Source organism: Agelaius tricolor, unplaced genomic scaffold (assembly GCF_023055355.1).
Source record: "Agelaius tricolor isolate 1412-34295 unplaced genomic scaffold, bAgeTri1.0.p SCAF_38, whole genome shotgun sequence".
NCBI lineage: Eukaryota > Metazoa > Chordata > Aves > Passeriformes > Icteridae > Agelaius > Agelaius tricolor.
The window spans coordinates 5,817,258-5,842,404 of NW_027269298.1; the positions used below are offsets into that span (position 1 = coordinate 5,817,258).

The window sequence follows — 25,147 nt, forward strand, 5'->3', positions numbered from 1 at the left end:
TTGTAACCTAGTTTTTCAGTTTACTTATTAGTGCTTGCGAATTTTTGATGGAAAAATGACATAAAATTGTTTTCTACAGGAGGATGAATTTTCCAGCTCTGTTAAAGCACTTAGAGGTTGCAGAAATATGGTTTAAATTAAGCATATCATACTTCTGCTTCTGGGGGGGTTACAAAGAGAAGAGCTTGGAGATTCATCCAGCCTGGAGTGTTTGGTAGTTGCAGATAAACTGTGTATTATATGTAGTGATCATTTTCCTAAGAAATTCCTTTCTGTTTCCTTCCCCTTTTCGCATCAGGAGGCTGATGATTACTGTGGGGCTGTGCTTGCACATAGGTGCTGCTCCATTCATGTTCCTACATTGCAGGGGAGGAACAGGCAAGTCAGAAAACTTGGAATTCAGCATTTCAGTTTCAATTGATTATGGATTTCCCTACTGTTTGTGAGATGAGTGATGAGAATTGCTGAAGTAACCGCTACAGTGCTATGAGCCCAATTAAAAGCACTGCTTCAGAGTGAGGGATTTGTACAGAGCGTTTCTACCTCTTTGCTGTTTGTCACTTACTTTGGAAGGTTTTTAAAAACAATTGCACTTCTATTACCAGCCACAGGAGCTCTGCTCTCCAGGCAGGCTCCTAAAGTCCCAACATACCTCACTCCCTCTATCCATACAGGGTAAAATCAGGAACTGCACTGAGCTTCTCCAGAGCAGAAGAATGCTGAGGGTCAGTGTTTAATAGGTGGGAAATCATGGAAACAGTCCTCTAGGGGCTGAGAGGTAATTTACGGTTAAGTCCAAAATTCTCTAATTTGCGTAATACCAAGCCTAATAAAATATTCATGGTAGCTTCTCTCACTTTCAGGCGATTTAAGATAGGCAAAAATTAAGTTGGAAAATACTGCTTAAAAATAAGAGAAAAAATTTGAAGACGATGTCTTCAAATATTTTCCTGCTTTTAATTTAATGATATTTTTCAGAGTTACAGAGTTGTTTGCAGAGTTATTGCCAGATAGAAGTCTGCCTTGTGCACAGAACTGTGCAGAGTTTGATCTTTTTAATGGGAATCGCAAAAACTACTGGAATTCCGGGGTGTGGGTCGGGTGGAAGATGGAGGATGAAGCGTGTGTGCTTCATGGGCTGGCACATATGAGAAATGACAGCTTGAGAGGTTTTCTGAGTCGGGTTCAGTTGAAATGACCAGAGCCAGAGTTCCCCTTATCCAAGGGACCGTGGAACTCCATGAGAGTCGCGGCGAGTGCGTTCTGTGGTGTCAGAGACTGCAATGTGTGGAGAGAGGAGAAACCGGCAGAGTAAAGGGCAGCTCTGGGCTTGGTGCTCAGCCCCGGGCATTCCTGTCCTGTGCAGGTCCTGCCCTCTGGCACCTGATGGCCAAAGCAGCTCACACCAAGCCAGGCAAACGCAGGGGCTGTGGTGCCTCTGGGCCCCTGGGATGGGGCACGGCCACGGGGCAGCTCCTCCTGTCACAGACAGACATGAGCTCCTCTGGACCAGCCTGCAAGTTTCTTACTGGTGGCTATTTCACACAGTCTTGATATTACAGCATCTGTCTAGAGTCTTGTGTTTGGAAAATACTGATTTCTGCATTGCTATTAACTACCAAACCTGCACAGTCTTTCTCAGAGTTCTGACAGAATTTGGAAATAAAAATTAATATATATTTTCCAAATGAGATTGCAACTCCAGTGGTTCAACCCACTGGTCACTTAGATGTGTGTCTTAAAGAGTGTGCAAGGGGAGCTGATTGCATTTGTTCTTAGCATTTTTGTGCCAAATGATTTTGTTTGTATTGATTTCCTCACGTGAAAGCATCAGATTTCAATTAGGCTTATAAATTTAGTCAATGGTAAAATTTAATCACATTAACATTAGCAAGCACAGGTTTTCATAGCATACAGCTGTGAGATGGTGCCTTCCTGACCAAAAGAATTGACTCCTGACCTGTAACTTTCCTTGCTGCTGTCAAGTTACATTTATTTTTTGGTAAGAAAACATGAAGTGGAGCTGTTAATGGTGCAGAATTGCTCTCATCTGAATAGTGCTAATGGCTGCAGCAGGCACATAACTGGAAACTGCTTCTCAAAGCCCCCCAGGCCCCTGGAGTGTGATTGTCCTCACCCACAAGGGTGGGTGAAAGCAGTTTTGTCACTGGTGCTTCCTTTATGCAAAAGTAATCATATCACATGGTGCCAGTATAAAACACACTCCTGACAAGGAGACATTAAACCAAAGCCCACATTTGGGGTGCAGAGGGAGGCTGAGGCTGCCAGCTGGAATCAAATGACAGATATTTTTGTTAGGAAATAATACCTTCCACTGATTTCCTGAGAGGTTGAATATAAAGCATAAAACAATGGACAGTGATGAAATCCAGAAGAATTACCTCTGTGTATTCTGGAGGAGAGTAAACAAGTACCTCTATGCTGTCCAGGTACAGCAGGCACTGTTTGGACAGCTGCACTGCCCATTTAAAGGTGTTGCTGGCCAATGGCTTGGCAGTAGGAATGCCAGGTTCATATAAGGTTCATATAAAATTGTGCAGCTCCGTAGACATGGCCATGACAATAAACCCAAGACAGCAGAAAGGCTGGATTTTCCAATGCACAACAGCTACTGATGTAGAACATGCTCCAGTGAGGATTACTTGAAAAACTGCATTTAATGCTGCAATAATACTGAAAGGTCACTTTGGATCACATTTGCAAAAGGTCAGAGCTGGTGGAGATAACAGCCTGTGCACACAGAGCAGAAGGTGGTGGGCTCATTTTAGCTCCATCTACAGTCACAGCTGAAAACCAGTCAGGATCAGACATGGAAAAAAGTTTCTTCCATTTTGACTGATGCTGTGGTAGAGAAGGAGTTCCTCATGTAGTAAGGGACGTCCTTGGGCTTGGTAAAAATCCTGAAAAATGGCAGAAGGATTTAAGGATTTTTAAATGCACCATTCTGTATTCTCAAGGTGCATTGGGGTGAATGCATGTTTCCACAGTGGTTTTGGCAGCAGAGTTTCAGAGAATATTGTTTCATGTGACATGGTACGAGGTGTGTAATGTAAAAGCACACTTTTCAGCTTGAAATCTCTCATATAAATCTCGTATGCATAAGGAAATTTTGTCCTCAGTTGGCTGGGAAGCTTTCAGCATGAAATGGTGGGAGTGCAATTGTTTGGTGCAGGGGATACTGCATTCTCTAAAGTCAGTTTTCCAGAATTCAGGAAATGCATCCCTCACAAGCTGCTGCTCTTCTGCAGCCACTTTGCAGCCCCACCAACAGCTGACAAACCTCAAGCCAGGGACAGAGAAGCTTGTACCCAATACTGCCTCTCCAGCTGTTCTCAGCAAGTTGTGATGGGAATATAGCAAGCTTATTCTGAACGTTGTAGCTTTTTGCTTTGAACTAAATATATTCCTGGAGAGGTTCCCGTAATTGAAATGGTCTCAGGAGGAATTAGCGTTTTTGTACATATCAGCTCTCTGTCTGCCAGGCCCAGTGGGAGCAGAGAGTGGAGGGGACTGAGGATCCCACCTGGAAACTTCAAGTTATCACCAGCATCTCACAGTGGCCTCCCCAGTTCTGGTGTACAGGGTCTGTGATCTCCTCCAGCACAGCTCAGGGAAAGTGAATTCTTTGTGATGGATCTACATTGCGTTGAATGATTCTGCTGGCAATTTTTATTTGTATCAGGGCATGGTCCAGAGGTGCCCTCTAAAGTAAATAAGTCCTCTCCCTGTGCAGACAGTAAATGAAAGCGTTTGCCTAATGAATTTGTATTCATTGTAAGCAAGGTGCATCCTTCTTTCTCCGAATTTTCTGATAGCAGTTGAGAGACACAAGAAATGTCATTTATATTTGAAAACACAATGTAGAGGCTCCCAAATGCTTCAGTGAAGGAAGGCAGCATATATTCGTGGCTGGAGTCTGCCCTTAAATCTGATTCTCTGTGGGCCCCTAACTCCATCACGGTGACCCTTGCACCACAAGGTATAATATAAAGCAGGAACTGACAGTAGTTCCAGCAGCTGCTGGGACAAGGCAGGGCCTTACTGGGTACACAAGGGCATTCAGCCCCATTTGCTGGGAGTCTCTGAAGGATGCAGAGTGATCAGTGTCTGTGGAAATGAATGGGCTTTTCATGCTGATGATTTCATTTCTGGATGGACACAACACTTCCAACCGTCGTGATTCATCATCCTGGCTGGATGCAAGTGGAGGGCAGCCAGCACTTTGCACTGATGCTCAGAGCAGACACTGAAGATAAAACGTGGGATTCTGACAGAGCTTTCCAAATATTTGACACAGAACTGCCAGGGAAGAGCAGTGCTATCCTATTTCTAGGTTGCCAGCAGTGTCTAGTAAATTTTCTCAGAGACTCTCTGCTGTCCATGACATGGCTCCAACATTGCACTTTCTTAACCCCCTTGTTCTGCTCAGGATTTACCTTTGCCTCTGAGGCAGCTCAGTGTTGCTAAGCAAAACTCTGTGATCGTGTGTCTGGCATGTTTGGGGCACTGGTGCTGCTGAGCACACTCAAACCAGCCCCGGGGCTGGGCTGGGGGCTGCTCTGCTGGCACCCCCTTCCTTGTGTTGTGCAAAATGAGGCAGAGGCTCCAAGGAGGAATGGCCAAGCGGTGCTGGAGTTGACCGGGTGGGAAGGGCTCTGTGGGCAGCCGGGAGCCCTGCCCGGGGCTGGAGCTCAGTGGCGCTGCCCAGCATCAGGGTGGCAAATGCCACCTGTCCTGGCACACGGCTGCCTGTGGGCTCCTCACCTCTGTGGGGAATGGGGCAGGTACGGACACGGACCCGCCATCTCAGCTTTACAAGGTGTCTGGGTGGAATGTTGATGGATTTGGGCCTCAGAGTGACTAATTAGCATGCAGGGTTCCTCAAAAGGGTTAACATGGGATCTTTTTAATTGTCAAAAGAGTTGCAGGCTATTAGGGTTGGCATATTCTTCAATAATCTGTTTTATTTTTACCTGCTGGGAGCTTAATTAAAAAACAAAGAGGCTCAATTTAAAGCCCATTACTATGCTAATTTTGTAAGAACTGGGCGGTGATTAAGAAGCTTTAAAAAGAGGAGTTTAGTTTGCCCTAGGGAATGGGTTGGAGGCAGGTTTTATTTCGTTTCATTAGCTAGCTACAATTATTTATAAACTAAATGGAAATGATATTAAAGAGTAATGAAAAAAACAGCATCTATGTATTATTGAACAGCAGAACTTTTTTTAATTTAGCATCGAAGTGTGCAGAGCCTTTATTACTGCAACTCACAGTTAACACAGCTAAATGCAGTTGTTAAATATAAGAGGCTTTTAAAATATGCCCATAAATACAGAGCTGTCTGGTTTGCTTTTCCTGTAGATCACTAGAGTAAGTTTATAAAGATATCAATGTGACAATAAAGATGAACCACTGTCTCTTTAAAAAAAAAAAAATCTGGGGTTTTATATAGGAAAATTTCTTAACAGAATAAATTAGAAAGAGTTATTGTTTTTGTATTACGTATGTAATGTTGTATAATCTAACAGCACTGCAAAACTTCTACTGCCTTTTTCCTGTCATGTGAGCCCAAAATAATACCTGCAATTCCAGTTATGTTGGAGTACTTGGGAGGAGCTGCGGCATTGCACGGATGTTGGGAGCTGATTCCAGGCAGGGACAGCACGGGCTGGGGATGTCACCCAGATGCGGTGGGTGAGGAGCAGCAGCAGGGACAGCCTGGCTCCCAGTGTGGCTGTGCCGGGGGCAGCAGGGGTGCAGGGCACAGGTTTGGCCAGGGAGAGGCTGCCAAGCCGTCAGGAGCCTGGGAGAGGCCTCCAAACCCAGGCAGCAGCTCTGAACTGAATCCCCCAAACCAAGGTATCTGTTTGTGGCGTCTGTGAGGATGTGGGCAGGGAGATGCACCCTGTTTCTGCCAGAGGAACTGGTACTGCTGGTGTGAATCCTCTCAGCATTGGGAGGAGGAGGAGCTGCTGAGCCTGTACCTGGAGGAGCCCCATCTCTGGTAGCACCAGAGCCTTGTACAGAAGCAACATGCTCCTGTAAAACATCCCAGCTCAGTGGCACAAGTGAGAGCTGGTTTGCACGTGCAGCCTGGTAGCTGAGTCCACTCGGCATTTGAATTCCCACTGAAATGCCACTCTGATCTTATAAAGGACAAGGAACCCCATGCCCCACCAGCCAGCACTGCCATTCCATGCTGAAACCCTTTGTGCTGCTGCTCTTTCTGGGAAAGATTTGATGCTGTGCTAGGGATGGGGAGTGGGAGGGAGCCTGGAACAACTGAGAGACATCAGTATCTACTAGACAGAGGGGTGAGGAGGAGGAAGAATGGCAGGAGGGCCAGCAGAAGATGCCAGCCCATCCCCTGGGCCGCCTGGAGCAGCTGCCATTTAACTTTGTTAGGGTCCACATTAGTTTGGCTGTGACCAAAATTGTTGGTGGGGCATATTAATTTAAATAGATGTTGCAACCAGTAAAGTGTTTCTACATGAAAGAAGTCACAAGAGGAATTAAAATGACCTGCACATCAGTGATTCAAGTGTCCATGGACACTGGCAGGACTCCTGCTGCCCAAGCCTTCTGCGTGGCTCCTGCATGGATGCCATGAGGTACAGCATCCTGGAGCCATTCAGGCTCTGTCAAATCAAAGTTCACGATGTGGCTGCCCCAGTCGTGCTGGGGAGAAAAGCCTTGCACTGCAGGTCTGCTGCTCCTCGGAGCCGAGCCCAGAACTGCCTCTGGAGATAGAGGTCATACAGCAGAACAGCTTCAATTCCTCTAGTGGTTCTAAAGGCGAAGTGAGCTATCCAAGATCCCTGAGGTTGCAAATGTCCCGTGGCCTTCTTTTGACCCTATATACACCTTACATTCTTCCTTTAATGATTGGCATTCGGTGGGTTTGTGCCTTCGGGCATGCTGAAGTTGTAGCTGCTTCTTCATCAAAGCAACTGTTTACAGCTGGTTTGAGTTGGATGCCAATAAACAGTATTCTTTTTGTCTCAAAATAAAAAGCAGCTTAAGTCCCTAATGATAAGGATTTTGTGCTTTGTAGAGGAAAAATTCAGCTAGTTTGGGACAGCCAGCCACTTAGTTTAGCAAGTTGGAGTACTTTATACTTCCTGCTAAACTGCCTTTATCTCCTCAAGCGAGCCGGCTATAGATTCTTATCATTGTGGCAGAAGCATGAGGGTAACATCTTTAGTTGGAAATCATTGGCAACATGTGGAGAAAGCTTAAGATGTTGTCACACTTTAACTTGGTCCTAATCTGTTCAAAGACAGTTGATACTTCTAACTGTGCCAGCAGGTAGTGAGAGGGAGTCAAAGACCATCAGGGTGAAATAGCTCCTGCTTTTCTTTGGAGAGTTTATGACTTTCATAAAGCGGACACAAAGACACTGTGGCGGTAACTGTTATTGTCTAAATTAAGAGCTTATGTTCACCCAACCATATTTCATTAACTTGTACACCCAAGCTTCTACATTTCCTGCCTGCTCCATGCAGTGCTAGAAGCAAATCTTAAATATTTTAACGCCTATTGTCAGTGCAGTGACAAGAGCCGTGTGTAGGTCAGCCCTGCGGTCTGTGACAAAGCGGCTGTGAGCAGCACGGACAGGCGTGCGCTGCCCCTCGCGTCCCAGGGCAGGCTGCTCTGTGCCTTGGGACGTGTGCTGCTGTGAGATCCAGACAGAGAACTGCTTTCCTTCCAATAACAAACTGAGGTACTGTGAACGGCCCTCCAATGCCGAAATGTAGGACCCAACTGCCGATGGAACTGGTCGGTTCTAAAGTCATCTTCCCTGTGAGTGAGGACCCAGTCCTGTTCCTGGTGCTCCCGAAGGAGTTTTGCATCTCACTTACTTGAAGCAAAAGCTGACACAGCTTCTACTCCCTTGTTCTTCTTTAACAGACGATCTTAAGAACATCAGAACTCTTGATGAGCAAACTTCAATGCATTTCAGCAAATACTCATCTTTGAAAACATATATTGAACCCGAAGCGACACCATGCAACATTTTGGTGCTTTTCTAGAACAATTTCAAGCCATACAAATTTTCTTCCTGAAAGAAAGGAATGTGCTGATAAGATATGAGAAGGATTTTGTACACTTTTTCTCTAGCAGGCATCTTTATTTTTTCTCTCTGTGTGTGTGTATAGCATATATACATATACTTAACCAAAAGTTAAGTAGTATTTAAGTATTTCAGCTTTGACCTACTTACAACTTTTCATTTAATTAAAAAAAAATCTAAAAAAGTTAATAAAATGTTTAGACAAACCTTTCAGTCTTGTGAGCTTAAAGGAATAATCCTCTTTGCATGCCTAATAATGTTGTTGGTGTCTAATGGGATTTCATTTTCACACATGTGGAAGTGTCCTGTGTTATAAATGTTTGACTGCTGGAATAACTTAAAACCTGTGCAGACGTTCGAGGCAGGAGGAGGACCTGGGCGTGCTGTAGGGCCCTGCTTACTGATAAATCTCTTTGTATGGCTTTAGAGCATCTAGTTTACTAAAGCCTAAATACAAACACAGATGCTGATAGCTGACTCTTAGGACTCAGACTGACTTAGTCTCTCAACCATATTTGGCCTTACAGAAGCCAGAAGGTTTTCATAGTTCTGTGTCTAATCTTAAAAATTCAGTTTATAGAGCAACTTTAGTAGTCATCCATACTAGAACAACCAGGCTCGTCTGTTCTTTAATTTAAAAAAGATGATTCAGATGTTTCAAGTCTTCAAAAAACACTGTATTAAGAGGAGTATTTATTTTCCATGCTAATATTAATAGTAGGTAATTGACATAAGCTTAATAAGAGTCACTTCATGTTACAAGAATAAATTACCATTCTTAGGCATGGCAGCAGACACCTTTAGTTAGCTGAGTTTTGGCTGTTTGTGTCGGGGTTTTATACTGTTCCTTTTCCTTTTTCAGTGGTACTTTTTACAAAGCTCCGTGCTTCTGGTAAGAGTCTCTTGTTTTTATCAGAAGAACAAAGTTTGTGAAAGGAGGACTATAAAGAGAAACCATGTGAGCTGACTGGGGGAGAAAAATTTCATCCATTAAGGGTCAGCCTAAAAGAGCACGATTTAGAGCAGAATATAGCTGGAACTTTTGTAAGACAAGCAGCAACTTTTCATGCTCGGATGGGGATTCTTGGGTTAAATTGCTATCTTTGAGTTCTGAACTTGGAAAGGTATTAAAGTGGAATTAAACCTTTACACAATCCTGCTCTTGTGTCATTCAGGATTTTTTTGGGTTCTGTTTAATTGTACATCACAGCAGGGTTCTGAGTGACTGGTGCTTTAAAGAAATGAAGGGTAGGGTTAAGTCTGCAGCCCACTGCTCCCTGCTAATCCTTCTTGTTCCTTGAAGAAGGATTTACTTTTGCTGCCAGCTTGTGAAAGACTTTCCTCCTCCCGAAGAGATTGTTGTGGCTTTCCTGGGGAGGTGTGGTTGCTATAGCAGGGAGTCACGCCTGGGTATTCTCTCAAACCCTACTGAGAATGGGCCAAAAAAGAGCCAAAGAAGAGTAAAACTGGGGATTAAAAAATGGAACAATGGGAGACAGGAAGATAGGAGTGGGAACAAATGGGAATTACAGCACCAAAAATAATGCAAAGTGACAAAAAGAGGAAATAGAAAAATAATAGCTGACAGTTGGACTGAAAAGACAAACACTACAAAAGAACAATTTATTTTCGACCGGCAAAGAACATAAAAAGGCATCTGGGAAATAAGACGCAGCCCTATGTTGAGGACTTTTTTTGTTCTTACTGTATTGCAAACATGTATGCACCAAGTACACAAAACTGCTTCGTGCTTCCCTCTCAGTTCCACCTTTGCCACAATCTGTTTATTTGAAACAAAACCTTCTTGAGTTTTAAACTGTGTTTATTTATTTGCTGCTAAATGATCTCTGTAACTGTGTCTGTTCCTAGGGACTAAAAGTAGGGTAATTCTGGGCTTTTCATATTAAATCTTGTGCTCAAACTCTGTTCTTGAGTGCTTTCCAGAGAAATAACTGCCTCCAGTGGGCACTTGGTTTTGCTGCTGCTTACTGGAGACAAATTCCTTGGCTCCTGCCATGGCAATGCCCTGACACCTCTACCTGGCCTGCCCCGGGCTGTGCCCTCCCGGCCCTGCTGCCCCTGGCTCCTCGCTGCGCTGTGGCTCGGCCGCTCATCCCTTTGTCAAAGCGTTTCCTCCCGAGGAGTGTCGAAGCTGTATTTTACACCTAGCCCCCTTTGCTCTACTGACAGAACACGGCCTAATTTTGCAAATATTCGAATATTTCTATCTCCGTGAAAGGAGCAGAAATTTTCTTTCGGTGTAAAATTTGTCACAATACAAATAGAATTTTAAAAGGAGCCTGTGCTACATCTAACAGCAAATCTCTCTGAATGCCTTTCCTGCACCCCACTGCTTTATATACAGGGGAGGCAGAGAGATATAATAGATGAAACATTTTGTTTATGAAGTGTCTATGTTTTGTTTTATTTCACATGTTTTTGCAATATAGATAACAGATTACACCACAGAGCTTTCATTGCCTTGTGCTATAAAGATACTATAAAGCCTTTCTGGGTATTAATAATAGATTGTGTTGATGAGTTTGGAGAAGCTGGCAATAGACCCCCCACTGCAAAGACATTAACACCACAGGACTAAGGTATCTTTCCCTTGCAAATCAGTTGCTAAATTGGCTGTGCTGATGAGTTTGGGCACAAGCTCTCCACCAGCATCACTGCAGCAGGCACAGGAAGTGATTTTGTTTTATACAGGCAAATAACGTTTCTTCCTCTCAATGCTCTTAGTTGTGAGGAAAGCCTTGAGTAAATTCTTTCCCTAAGTCATTCTTGCCAGCCAAGAAATAACTTAGAAATTACATTTGAATTGCTTTGACATGATTATTTTTTTCTGTAAAAGTGAGGACCAGGCCAGTGAATCACAACAGTACAATTTCCCTGCTTATGGGGCCTTTAGGGTGGAATCTCATATAAAAATTGCATTAGAAGATTTTCCCTGTGTTGTTGGTGATGTAAATTTAGTGTGCCATTTAGTGAACAAGCAGGATAAGATGTCTGTCAGAGCAGAGACTGGAGCAGCATCCCAGCCTGTTCCTCAGGGCCCCTCCAGAGGCCACTTCATCCACTGGATCCTGGCGAGGGCACAAAGGGAGATCGAGGTGGATTTAATTTAATTTGTGTAAATATCTGAAAAAGAATCCAAAGGGAAAAAAAAAGGACTGCCCGTTTTGTTTTGGTAACCACCGCCCCCCAGCTAGGTAGAGCTGTGGCAGAAGCACAAATGCCCTGAGAAATACGATGTTTTTACAGCCCACCAGTGTGGTTTGGAGAATGCAAAGAGCACAGCAGCAGAAGCCCATTTAGCCTCTTTGAAACTTATGGACAAAAATAATGTTATCTCACAAATGTTTGCACTGCCTAGAAATACAACTCTAACAAAATCACATATTTTGTTAATTCATTAAGTCTTCTTAATTGCAGCCCTAGCTTTATCAATTCAGTTGGTGCCCTTAACTTTTATAACAGTTTCTGTTCTACAGAAAAGATTAGGAGAAAATTGCAGCCATAATCTGTACAGTGCAATTGCTGTGCTATAAAGAGGAATGGGAGTAGCTGAGAAGAGCAATTGGATTCCCAAAGGTGGAGCACAGTAGAGCAATATCAGTGACTTTGTAAATGAAAAATTGTTTTAATTCCCTTCTAACAGCAATAATTCTATTCTTCATAAATTTTTCCATCAAAGTGTTGTATGGAAAAATGCTATAAAATAGAACAGCATGGCAGTGATGGAAGACAGTTGAACAAAGTGGTCAATTAGGGGATGAAAATTAAGCAAAGAGAAGAATTCATTGTGTCACATTCTACTCAAAGCGAGAAACTGCTCTGCACTTTGCATTTTATGTTGTACTTTATAGTTAGGGGAGATGTAACTATTTCGGTCATTCTGATCCCACTTGAGCAAGGTGCATTAGGCTGTGAGCTTTAAATACTGTGTGTCTTTGTGCTTTTGTCTGAGCATCCCAGCTCCACCCCAGAGCTGCTGGTGGCACAGGGACAGTGGGTACTGGTGGCTCTGACCTTGTCCGTGGTCAAAGTCCCACCAGCTTCACAGCAAGATTTGGCATGGCATAATATGTGGCCCCTTACAGTTGTTTGAGCCGTCAGCTTCTCTTGGCAGGGGAGTACAGCACTCCTCACAGAAATACAGGTGAAATATTTACATGAAGAAAAAGTCATTCATTACCCAGATAGGCAATATGTAATTTGTGAGTCTAAATCCACATTGTGAAATGCAGATTTAACACAAGCTTTCACCAGTGGCTGGTGTTCATACTACAGCACCTGTGGGTAGAGGGTTAATAAATATTTTCTTCCATTCTTTCTGAAGAATAAAAAGGTTTCTTTGTTTTAGTTTCTCTCTAGATGTCACAGTTTTTTTCTAGAAACTTAAAAATTTTGCACGTTTTATTACTACTTGATGAAAGGGAATTATCTTTCTTATACTGAAGTTTCAGCTATGAAATTGGCTTTAATAAACTATGTAATTATTTCATCTGCAGGGAAAATATGTTAAATGGCTTATTTCATTTTTAAGGGGGTGGGGGGTTTCAAATAATAAATTTATAATATTCCCGTTCTGCTTTATGTCATTCAGGATGTTTTGTGTATTCTGAATTGAGTGCAACCAAGCAACAGTTTTTCCACTTTATAAGCACCCATGAACATTTTTTGTAAGACACTACAAAAAATATTCAAGTCCTGTGCTAGAAAAACCCCATGCATACTGTTTTTCCAATCCTATGTCATCTAAAGAAAGAATATCAAAATTTTTCCCGGAGATTAAGGAACAGCTATCTTTCATTAGTAATTTCATTTCTTCTCTTAATAAGACTCACTTGTGTGAAAAACATGCTGTATTTTACTCTGGCTCTACCCTGTTTCGTAGCACAGGAGTGTGGAGGTAACTTCCAGCATCAGAGCAGGCCAGCAGGGATGTCCCAGCAGATGCAAAATGTCACACGTAGAGCCTGCACCAAGAGTACTTACAAAAGCCGTGACCCCTACCTGTGCATCTTTATTAAATAAAGAAAAGCCAGGTATCTGCTCTGGTTGCTGCAACACATAATGTCAGAGTAACACTGAAAGGGAAATGACTGAAGGTCTCTGATCGGTAGGAAGCAGCATCTGTCCTCTTGCATACATCAAACACAGCTTAATAACTTCCTATTTACTGCTTCATGGCAGAGGCCCAGTAAATAAACAACCTGACTGAATTAGTCGATTTTTCTACCTTTGTCCTGTATAACAAACCTCTTGAACCACGCTTAATGTGAACGGCAAATTTCACACTGCACATGGACATCTCTCAGCACAGATTAAATTAGTTATAATAAAACAATTAAAATCTATTTGCCCACAGACAGGAGGAAATGAAGGACCTGGCTGAGCCACAGAAAGGTAAAGGGTGAGTTGTCAGGGCACCAGGAGAGTAAACAGCAGAGCTGAGATTCTCAGGAGCAAAGCAGGGTCAAACTTACTGTGAGATAACCGTGTGGGATATAATAAATCAGGGCTCCGTATTGCACTCCAGATGGCTGTGCCATGCAGGAAGGCACAGTGGATCATGTAACTGTGGTTGTTTCTAAGGATTACTGATTCAGCCTGCCTTCACAGGGATATCCTAACAAATAAAATCTTTATGGCCTCTTCCACTGGTGAACATTTTCATCTACTGGTTAAAGTCAGGACATGTCTTAGCATTTGCATTGCCCCGATACATATGCAAAATTAATTTAAGTTCACACAGTTTTGGCTGGTAAAGACTTTTTGATTATCTAGTACTGTAAAGTTGCTTCAGAGCATTTATTGTAAATACTCTGATGGACAGACAGGCCATTGTTCTGAGCTTTAGCTTGGCTGAGTCCCCCAAGTGTTCCAGGCATACAGGCAAACACACTTAAAAACTCCTAAACCTATTGAGTTGTCTTTCAAAATTGTCCAGGCAACAGAATTTATTTATAAAACTCCGCAATCATTGATTCAAAACAAGGTTTTCTTGTTCTGCTTTTCTTCTTTGTCCTCTTTGAACGATTTTCTCTGGAATGTTTTCGTTGTGCTTAGGAGTCGGAGATTTCCTGCGGCTTCTAATAAAGGCATTTGATTTCCACTCTCCACATACTTTAACACATCCAAGGATTTTGAGGTTTGACATTAGCTTAAGAGAGCTGGAGATAATCAGCCATGGGAGTAAAAAGCCAGAGTTACGCAAATTATTTCTAAAAGGTATAGAAAGCAAAAAAAATTCCTTTAAATGTGGTTGGTATGGGACAGAGTCTTTGTCTCAGCACAGAATATCTGTGTGCTCCCCTTCAAATTTATGGCTTTGATTGAAACCTGTAAAGGGGTGATCTGTAAAGTATTCCTGCTATCCTACACTTCCCAACAGGTTTATTACCATTCGTTTATAAAATGAACAGTCTAACGAGCAGTGGTTTAGATCACAGCTATCAAAGTCTGGTCATTTGTCAAGATTAGTTTCCTGTTGTGAGATTGCCTTGTGCAAAAAGAGTGCATAACCTTGTGTTCCTCTTGGGAAGCTGAAAAAATACCTATAAACACCCTATAAGATAGGTTTAATGAAAATTTTATAATCTCAGAATTCAACCCAACACGCTGCTCTGTGTGTGTGTGTGTGTGTGTGAGTGTATTTGTGTGAATGCATGTTATAATACAGAGGACCTGTGTACAGGGGAGGGAATTTTCTTGACAAGAGTTAAATTCAGGATATGAAGTCCGTGCAGTATTGTCAGGGCAATTTAATGTTCATTTGAATGAGTTAATCTACACTGATGACAGTGTAATTCGTTATAGCTTAAAGGCTGCCTTGGGAAGCGCTGTTGCAAAAGCACCATCTTTACGGGAATAGTCGGTTGCCAGTAAATAACACAAAGTATTTTCTATTCACATTAGTTATATTTATTTTGAAGAAAAAGAAAAAACACAAACACTAAGGCAGTATGACAGCAAAGGTGCAGGTCAGGGAAACAACGGGCTCCACGGGACGAGGAGGTTATCTTTGTGTCCCTGTTCGAGGCAAGGCGCAGAGGATTTATGCTTTCCTGAGCTTTTCTTCTTGCAATTGTCCGTAAACTGTCTTGCATTTGTGTTTTCACTGCCACTGGACGGTGGCGGATCGTGCGGTTTGCTTGGAAGGCAACCGGAGGCAGCCGCAGCCCGTCCTGGAGCGGTCCCAGCCCTGCCCGGGGCCGCAGCGCTCCCCGGCCGCAGAGCCCTCCCGGGGAAGGAGAGGGGAGGTGGGCACCTGCCCAGGGCAGGCGGGGTCCCTGGAGCCGTGTGCGAGCGTCCCCGGGGCGGCCGCAATCCCGGTGCAGCCGGGCATCGGCACCCGGGGCCGGGCATTGGCACCCGGGACCGGCCCGTCCCTCCCGGTGCAGCCGGGCATCGGCACCCGGGGCCGGGCATCGGCACCCGGGGCCGGCCCGTCCCTCCCGGTGCAGCCGGGCACCGGCACCCGCGGCCGGGCATCGGCAGCCCGGGGCCGGCCCGTCCCTCCCCGCGGCCGGCGGGAGCGGCAGAGTGCCGGTACATGCGGGGACAGAGCCTTCGCACCAGCTCTGCCTCTCCTGAGGTCTCCTCCAGATGTGCCCATCCTGAGGGAATCCCCTCGGACAGAGAGGCCAGGCTTGGTTAAATGAGTCAAATAGGTTTAAGCAGTTGAACAGAAACAAACACTGTAGTGCACCTTTTTTTTTTTTTTTCTCCCCTCTTTGTGTGTTAATCCTTTCAGATATAAAATTGTGCAGAGATAAAAATATTTTCTGCTTAGGAATTTGCTGGCTAAAGCATTGTAAGGAAAACCTTGCAGACAAAGCAAATGGAGCATATGGAGTAAGCCATCCTGTTCATGGCAGTGCCCAGGGTCCGGGGTGCATCAGTTTCCTTTGGATCAATTTAATTCATTACATACCTGAAGAAGAGCCACTCAGTCCACCTTGCACCGCTGTTACCCTGAGGCTGTGGTCGTGCAAAGGTGTGCACCGAGCTGGCCAGGCTCCTGCTGTGGTCACTCCCAGGTACAGCCAGGAGCACCCCAGTTCCCGTCTCTCAGCCGTTTTCTGGATGCTGTGTGCAACCATATTGACATTTGCTTTTCCCTCCTGCCCACTCTGACTCCAGCCCTTTGCCGAGGGCTTGTACTGCCATTTTCCTGCACTTCTCAGCTCAGACAAAATGGAGGCTCTGTAGGAATGAATAACTACCACAGCTTTAGCCTTCTAAAATCAGACAGAATTGGCTTTTTTGTGAAAAATTATAATTTTGATGACAGAAAAAAGTCAGCATACCCCATGCTAAAAGGCAGAATCTAATTTTTTTTTTTTTTTTCTGTGAGCACTCTGGTGCAGTGGTGTTCATTTCCTTGCTGAAATGTAAATGTTCATGCACCTTGCACTGTGATGTATTGCCATAAAAGACACTGAATTTCAAATCACCAGCACACCATGTGACACAGGGATGTAACAGCAATCCGTCTTTATTTGAGGCAGCCCTTTTCTGAAATCTCACTTAGGGAGATTCCCAGTTGCCATTAGGAAAGCAAAATAAAATTAATCTAAATAATTCTAACTTAAACCTAGAAAATTAATGATGGATGAAAGACAGGGTTTACAGAGCATTAATAAGAACTAGTCTGGATGCAGTGTGTGTTCTAGGGTCTGTGATTATACTGGTAATTTGACAGATTGTATCACTGCCTATCTCTGCCAAAGGATGTTTCACACCATTTAAAATGCACAGTACTTCCTTCAGAGACAGGTTGTTCTGGAATAACTCAACATCCAAAGGAAAGCTGTGTTATTTCACTCCTCTCTTTATTGATTGCATGTGTACAATCATGTGTGTATGCACACGTGCTGACTTTGCCTCAGCAAAAGCACAAAGTTTTCATGCTCATTTCTGTGTTTATCAGCCTCCTCAGAGACAGAGAATACCAAAAATGGAAAGTCTGTTCAGAATAGGGCTTAAGTGCTGAAACAAGAGACCCTGCATAAAACAAAGCATGAGCTGGTCCTTCCTCTAAAAGGTGAATTGAAATACATTTGTGTTTAAGCAATTATCTGACTTTGGGAGCTCCGTTTTGCTTCTCATTTTGAAAAGGAAAAAACCACTGAGATAAGGACAGATCTTAGTGGACTTAGTCCAGGAAAGGTGATTTAGGGAATCTCAAGATCAAAGGAATTGAGATTTGAAAAAATTGCACGTCTATGCTATTTTCAAGCCTAAGGATGCAAGTCTTGCCGTGTGCAGAAGCACGAGCCAGGCTGATGTGTGCAGACATTGCTGGATTTAGATCCACGCAGGGTGTGATCTGCTGCTGCCCTTGACTGTGCTGCTCTCCCTTGCAGGCTGTTTGCTGCCAAGTGCAGCGGCTGCATGGAGAAGATCGCGCCGACAGAGTTCGTGATGCGCGCCCTGGAGTGCGTGTACCACCTGAGCTGCTTCTGCTGCTGCGTCTGCGAGCGCCAGCTGAGGAAAGGGGACGAGTTTGTCCTCAAGGAAGGGCAGCTGCTCTGCAAAAGTGACTATGAGAAAGAGAAAGACTTGTTGAGCTCGGTCAGCCCAGACGACTCAGACTCAGGTGAGCTTTTCCCACATCTGCTCTGACTGGAAAAGCTGCATGGGTCTGTAGAGCTTTTGTATAGAAAAGTGCATCCATCTTCACATCTACTTCATCTGTATGCATGTGCCACCTATGCAAATTTCCAGGCACAGCTGAAAACATTCCTACTGGCAGTCTGTTTTCCCTAACCTGACTCTCTTCCTTAACCTCCTGCTTAGTAAAAGACAAAATCTTTTTGCTTTCATCAATGTGTTTTTCTGTAAGATCATAAAGCATGAATCAGACTGACTTTAGCTACTCAAGGTCTCACTTAAGTAAGGTACCAGTACGCTGTTCTCTGTAGGCATTCTTCCATCCACTTTAACATATTTTTCAGGGGATCTTCTTCACTATATACTATATACTAACAATGTAATATCACCAGATTATATGAGTATATATATGACAATATACTAACACATGTAATATCACCAGATTATATGAGTATTCACATACAATTTCAGCACTAAACTAGGAAAATGGGCAGAGCAGTAATATGATTTTCAAGAGGAATCTCTCTGCCAATTACAAATAGTACCTTTAAAAAAGATTGCAAGTGCAACACAGAAGTACTGAAGAGAATCTGAAAGTAACTGAGATGTGGGTTTGTGCCATCATAATCACACTGTTGTTTTCCAAGAAAATCAACAGTTACCATTCCATTACATGTACAAATTATATATTTGCCTCTGGTTTATGGGAAAATGTGTTACTCTATTTTAACTGGTAGCAGAAATTATCTTTGATCTCTAATCTGAGAGTCATATTCTCCACATTGCTAAAATTTGTATTTCCACACCCGGCATACCTGGTGTGGAAATACACAAAGGTGTCTGCATGGGACCAGGGCCACTGTTGGAGCAGTGTTTTAGTTATTGTCATGCTGCATTTGCAGGACCTTGGGTGCTCTGCTCAGTAAATCTCAAGTCAGAGGCTCTGGGTTCTGGTGAAGGGGCCTGAGGCATGTGAGGCATGTGCTGGCAGCTCCTCGGCCATCAGCAGCCTCGCCCCAGCAGCCCCAGGGACCCACAGTGCACCTGCCTCGTGTCCACCCACCCCCTGACCACTCCTGTGAGGCCATCCCCACGCTGGGCTGGCCGCAGCACCTTCCCCGCTGCTGTCCTCACTCACACAGCTGCTGCTGGCAGCTGCACTGGGCACCAGCTCTGAGCAGGGCTGGGCTCCTCTTCGGGACCAGACTGACTTGTGATCTGCAGCGAGCAGCTACCACAGGAGCACAAACCAGTCTTGGTTTCAATTTCATTTCCCTTTGGCACAAAGGGGAGTTTCTTAGTCCTGGAGATGCTTTTTTTTCCCTCATTATTCTCTGTTAGTCAAACCCAAACCTGAAAAACAAGCTGACAAATTAAACAAGTTGTTTGTCTCCCATTGTCTAACACAGTGAAAACACTGATCTCCCAGGGGTCTGCATGAGAGCACACAATCTGCAAAGCCCTGGCTGAGAATGTGTCCTGCTTCAATCAAATATTTATCCACTGGACACAAGAGTAACTCTCCAATGAGCAGTATTAATCCTCACAAACCTTTCCTTAGAAATGGCATGCTGGAAAGTTAATAATGTCATGGTTATTAAAATGACTGAACTTCCCTTTAATCATTAGGCCAAAGATGCTTATTAAAGTAAAAGATAATTAGACTGCTAGGTGCATAATAATCAGACCCTAAAATGAATTAAAGTCTAATTTGTTGATTCCCCAAATGTAGTCTTTCAGTATATAAAAAATTCCATGTGTTTCTTCATGTTGAAGTCCCTATAATAATGTGATAGTGTTTTCTGGAAGAAAAATCAGTAGTCTGGTCAAATAAAATATGCTGACTTGAAAGGTTGATTTTCTCAACAAAATGTGTATTTACCCATCAACCTCTGCCACTGTGCTTGAGATTTCCCAGGACAATATACTAACACATGTAATATCACCAGATTATATGAGTATTCAGAATTTAATTATAGAAAATACAAATAATCTCTTTGGTCTACACAAGCACATAGATACTTGTATGCATTTACTGAAAAAGAGAAGTTTGTGCTTGTACATACAGACACGTTTTAATGCACAGAGGAAGATTACTGACGTTTTCTGTGGGAAGTAGAAATGAGATGACAAAGATTATATTTAATATTATTGCTGGAGCTTCAAAACATTCAAAACAGTATTCAATAACTGGAATCTGTACTATATTGAGTTAGATGGGCTTTGAGATACTTGTGTGATACTTGCTTTATGCTGTTTTGCTGCTGTAGCAGTGCAGGCAGTAGTACCTGTCTGCAGATAATGCTTTGGGAGAAGCTGAAGTTCAGCTGTGAAGGTGAAGCTGGTGCTGAGATTGGGGCAGGTGAGCACATGGGACCAAGAGGTGCTGGAAGAGCACAAAGTGTCTCTGTGCCCAATTCCTGGAAATACTGAAGCATTTTCTGCGTTTCCATCCCCTGATCAGGACTTCAATTAAAAATTGAAAACATTTTTATGCTTTTGTGGCATTTGATTTAGTCAGAGCACACAGATCTGAGAGAGTCTCTTCCTGCCCACAGCTGCTTTAGGTATTCAAATAACCATGGGACAATAGTTGAACCTGTTGACTGAAGAGCAGTTCTCAAAGATCCTGTTTTCTTGGTGGAACAAGTGCAATTATATATCCTTTTTTCACCAGTCAAAAGTGATGATGAAGATGGAGATGTTAAGCCCACCAAAGGCCAAGTAACCCAAGGGAAAGGAAGTGATGATGGGAAGGACCCAAGAAGACCTAAACGACCAAGGACAATACTTACTACACAGCAGAGACGAGCATTCAAAGCATCCTTTGAAGTGTCTTCGAAGCCCTGCAGAAAGGTAGGTGCTTCAGCAGGGCCCAAGCCAGCCCTGACACCTGGCCACAGCCGCAGACAGCCCCTCCTGGGGCAAGAGCAGCTCTCCCGGGGTGAAAGCAGAGCACTCTTTTTGCACAGAAGTCTTTTATGGGTAAAATTTGGTGTCATTTTCCTCAGCTCAGACTCTTTGTTCAGTAGTTACAGAACTGGTAGCGCTATTGGGGCAGAACTTGACAACACTATGCAAAAATATGATGAATTTTTAAAAGTAATTCCATACATGCAATTTTTGTTCTAAGTACAAACATTCCTCCTAACAAAACTGATTAGTGGTTTTTTGTGTTGGGTTTTTTTTTTTAACTTATGAAAAATTGCATCATTAAGCATTTCCTCCTGCAGGTCAGAGAAACATTGGCAGCTGAAACAGGGCTCAGTGTGCGAGTCGTCCAAGTCTGGTTTCAAAACCAAAGAGCAAAGGTAGGCTGTTTGTCCCATCCTCCAAAGTCAAATGCAGGCTGTGCCCCAGCGTGGGCTCTTGCCCTGGCTGCAGCTCACACTGCAGAGGCCCCACAGCTGAGCTCTGCGTGTTCTGCCTGCTCTGCTCTCTACATCCACTGGAAAGGCAACTTCCAAACACAGACATTAAATTAATATGCTCAAAGCAATTCAGGGTTGGGAGTAAATTTTGCATGCAAATCTGAACTGGAAACTGAAGTGTTTAAGCTTAGAATTGAAACTGAACCCACAACAGTGTGTGCATAAGTATAAATGGTCTGTGTTAACTGATAAGATGTTTGCAGAGAGTTTTGTAAGAAAACAAAATTGTTGCATTTGGAGCTACAAGAATGTTGTGTTCTTCTGCTTGTTTTCAGATGAAAAAGCTGGCACGGAGGCACCAACAGCAGCAGGAGCAACAGAACTCGCAGCGACTAGGGCAAGGTAGGGGATTTGTGAAAGAGCAAAGTGAGAGAGAAAGAATCTGCAGCTGTCTGGAGGTGCCATTCCCACATGACACTCCAGTAGAGCCATGCAGGGCGCACGCAGGGCTGCGGGTGACGTGTGCCATCAGCAGTGGAAGGACACAAAGGTGTGCCTGAGTGCCCATGACAGGTTACTCCAAGTTCTCCTGGTGGGATCAGACCCCAGAGGTGCTCATGCAGAAGCTGTTACCTCGTTTCTAGTAGGAATGTGCCACGTGGAAGTGTCTGCACTGGAGGAAATCTCCAGGAGCCTTGCTCCAGGCAGGTCCTTCAGTTTGTTTTCTTCTGCAGGAAGGGGCACAGTGCTCAGCTGGCAATCTGCACAGGCATCAGCGTTACTGCCCCAGCCAAGGCACAGAGAGCCCCTCCTGTGCCCTCACAAGTGTCTGGACCCTGGGGTCCACTGCACCCAGGAGCTGGAACTTGCTCTGCTGCTCTCTGGGTACTCTTGAGTATCTCCAGCTCCCAAGACCTTGCAGCCTTAAATCCTCGACTTTACCCAGAGCAGAAAAACTGGGATCAGCAGGAGTTAGAGAATAACTGGGCTCTGTCAGACAGAATATATGGACTTTGGGAGGATAAGGTCCAGGACCTAGGAGCTCCAGAAATTATGTAGAAATTACAAGTCTTTCAGCTTATTGCTCAGGCCTCTACGCTCAGACAAAATCTGGAAAGTTTCTCTGACTGACAGGATACCCCAGACTGCATTTGCTAGGGTTCATTGTTGCCACTGATTCTGCCCTGTTCCCCAGCAGTAACTGTTCCTCCTCTTTGCTTTGCAGAAGTAATGTCCAACCGAATGGAAGGGATGATGACATCTTACACCCCACTTGCACCACCACAGCAGCAGATTGTAGCAATGGAGCAAAGCAGTTATGGCACAGACCCATTTCAGCAGGGTCTTACCCCTCCACAAATGCCAGGCGACCACATGAACCCCTATGGTAAGGCATGCCTCATTCTGCCACATCCCAAGTAGCTGGGTCCGTGTGCTGGATCACACTCCATAGGGGCAGCAGCTTTACTGACTTTTAGAATATTTTTTCTGGGATTTGTACCAGGGAATTTGTACCAGTCAGTTTTATGTGTGTATTTTCTTGTACACATAAAGGGGTAGAACAGAGCTCATCTCAAGCTCTGAACACCTTTCAGAACTATTTCACAGTATAATTTTGATAAACAATAAGCAAGCAACATCACCTCTCCAAGCTCCACTTTTTTAAACCACTGTCCAAGACACTGAAAAATAAACAGTACCAAATTCTAGCTCCCTCACAAATTTTTCCTTTTTTCTTAGAAGCTTTGAGGAAAAAGTGCCTTCAATAAAGAGAAGTAATCTATTCATTACAAAATGAATAAGCAGCCCTGTAAGACCACTCAGATTGGATGCGTGGATTTGTTAAAGAACAGCTCTTGAGCCACTAAGAGATGGGTTACCACAGGACATTTCTCCTGCATAGTTTTATTCTCTGTCCCAAGTCAAGATGACGGTTTGCTTTCACGATTGCTTGACCCCACATCAAACGCATTACAAGCACTAAATGCTCAATTATTGGCTCTGGACAATTGCAGTGTGGCATTTAAAAAGAATGTCAGAGGATTTTTCAGACTGTGATTCTCGGCCTTGCGGTAGCCCACAAGGGCCTGTTTCAGACTCCTTTCTGCTGACCAGGAGCACTTCACTGTAGAGGCTCACATGCGCATCACTGTCCCGAGCACAGCGTGCACAGGCCAACAGGAAATCTGCTTTGGGTCTGTGTCATTACTTTTGCCACTGAGACAAGTCCATGGTGCACACCAGGAAGTTTGGGAGGTCCTGTAAGGAGCTCAGGACATATGAAGTGCCCTCGAGCAATAGGTGGCTTGTGATTTTGTTGGTTTGCTCGGCTTTCTGAGTGAAACTCCTTGGGAAGTAGGTTCTGTGCTCCAAAAGGGGTGCAGGGGATGGCACAAAGCCCTTTCAAATGAGTGTGTGAGGAAAAAGAACCAGACTAACACTTTTGCAGAGCCCCTAGGACTTGAGCTAGAGCTTTTTCTGGTACCTTCAGGGTTGAAGTAAGCTGAAATCTTAGATGCTAAGGGAAATACAAGGTGCTGTTCCAGACCAGCCCTAAAAGAGTGGAATTTTCTGAAAGGAGACCATTTTTAGAGCTGTAGCTCACTTGAGGCCAGGGAAACTAGGTCTCTTCCTGGGTCCTGTCACACTGGTAGAACTTTTGCCTTGTGTGTATATGAAGACCAGTATGATTATGGCCTTTAGACCATGCCTCCCTGTCATGGGCACCCTGGTTCCACCTTTCTTGACAGTCCTGGTGCTCCCATGAGTGCTGGAGCCCGTGGAGAAGCTGGGGACCTGCTCCTCCCCAGCACCCTCTGCTCCTGTTGTCAGCCAAGACTCTGTTTTGTGCTGCTGGCTGAAAGTGAAATTAAACCCTGGCAGGTTTGGGCGCATTGCTGCCGGCTGACCCCTGTGGGTTGATTTCAAGACCTCGTCCTTGTAGGTCAGACCCTCGTAGCCAAAGCGTGCTAGCATGTGAGCACAGGAGCAGGAGTGTTCCCGCTCGCTGCAGCACGTGAGCATCCGTGTGTGCTGTGTCCTCCCCGGCTGCGCAGCATCCAGCCTAACGTGTGCGTTTCATTTGCAGGAAACGACTCCATTTTTCATGATATCGACAGTGATACCTCTTTAACTAGCTTGAGCGACTGTTTTCTTGCCTCTTCCGAAGTTAACTCCATGCAGGCTAGAGTAGGAAACCCCATTGACAGGCTGTACTCTATGCAGAGCTCCTATTTCGCCTCATGAAAGTAAAGAAAACTAACAGCCGGCGTGTGTTTAGCCAGTGACTTTTCCAGTGCAGACTCTACAGCCATATGTTGCCCAGCTCTTCCTTCACAGTGACTCTGCTGCCTCTGGACTGCAAAGAGCATTTTTTTAGGAAGACTGTCTCTGTTTGCATATATGTGTATGTATGTACATATATTTTAATACCTACATACATACATATATAGAGAGACAAAACACATCCACCCGTCCCATACCCTTGATTCCCAGCTGGCGCCAGACCACGAGACAAGCACGGAAGGAACAGAAGAACCTGCTCGTCCTCAGCCTTTGATCTGGTTTGGTTTGAGCTCATCATCTTAAAAGAAATGGATTTTGTGGAAAGCTAGACCTTTTCCTCCTCTCTCTTCTCCTTTCTTTTGGATGTCTAAACTTTTTTTTTAGCCACTGATACTGACATCAGTCAACCATATGACAAATAAATCAAAGAAACTGGAGATTCCTCCTTTTCTTACTGCATGATTCATACTATATTGTGGATAAATTTCCATTTGAACTGTGAGAAGTTAATGTAAATGTGACGTTCAACATTTGTTTCCTTTCTACACTTTTTCTACATAACCTAGATCTGCTCATTAGTTTATAGCCCTTATGCGTATGATACTGAGGAAACTGGTTAGCAGTATTTGTGGAAAAAGCCAGTGATTTCAGAGTAAGAAAGGTCTATGACCCCGGAGAGGAGATGCATGTTAGGGGCAGAGGCATTTAGGTTAGTATTGATCTTAAATAATTAAAACTAAAGGTGCTTACAAGACAGATCTATTTAATTTTT

At 44.0% G+C, this 25,147-nt stretch overlaps 1 protein-coding gene across 1 annotated transcript in view; it reads left to right on the top strand.

Annotated features, from left to right (window-relative positions):
• The window catches only part of LMX1B (LIM homeobox transcription factor 1 beta), an 82,334-nt gene extending 57,522 nt beyond the window's left edge, over positions 1-24,812 (top strand). The window contains exons 3-8 of the mRNA XM_071454107.1: positions 17,473-17,705; positions 20,397-20,575; positions 20,953-21,030; positions 21,426-21,492; positions 22,316-22,477; positions 24,179-24,812. Of these exons, the coding sequence (XP_071310208.1) occupies positions 17,473-17,705; positions 20,397-20,575; positions 20,953-21,030; positions 21,426-21,492; positions 22,316-22,477; positions 24,179-24,336 (877 nt within the window). The 3' untranslated portion in view covers positions 24,337-24,812. The remainder of the gene's footprint in view (positions 1-17,472; positions 17,706-20,396; positions 20,576-20,952; positions 21,031-21,425; positions 21,493-22,315; positions 22,478-24,178) is intronic.
• Positions 24,813-25,147: the final 335 nt, after the last annotated feature.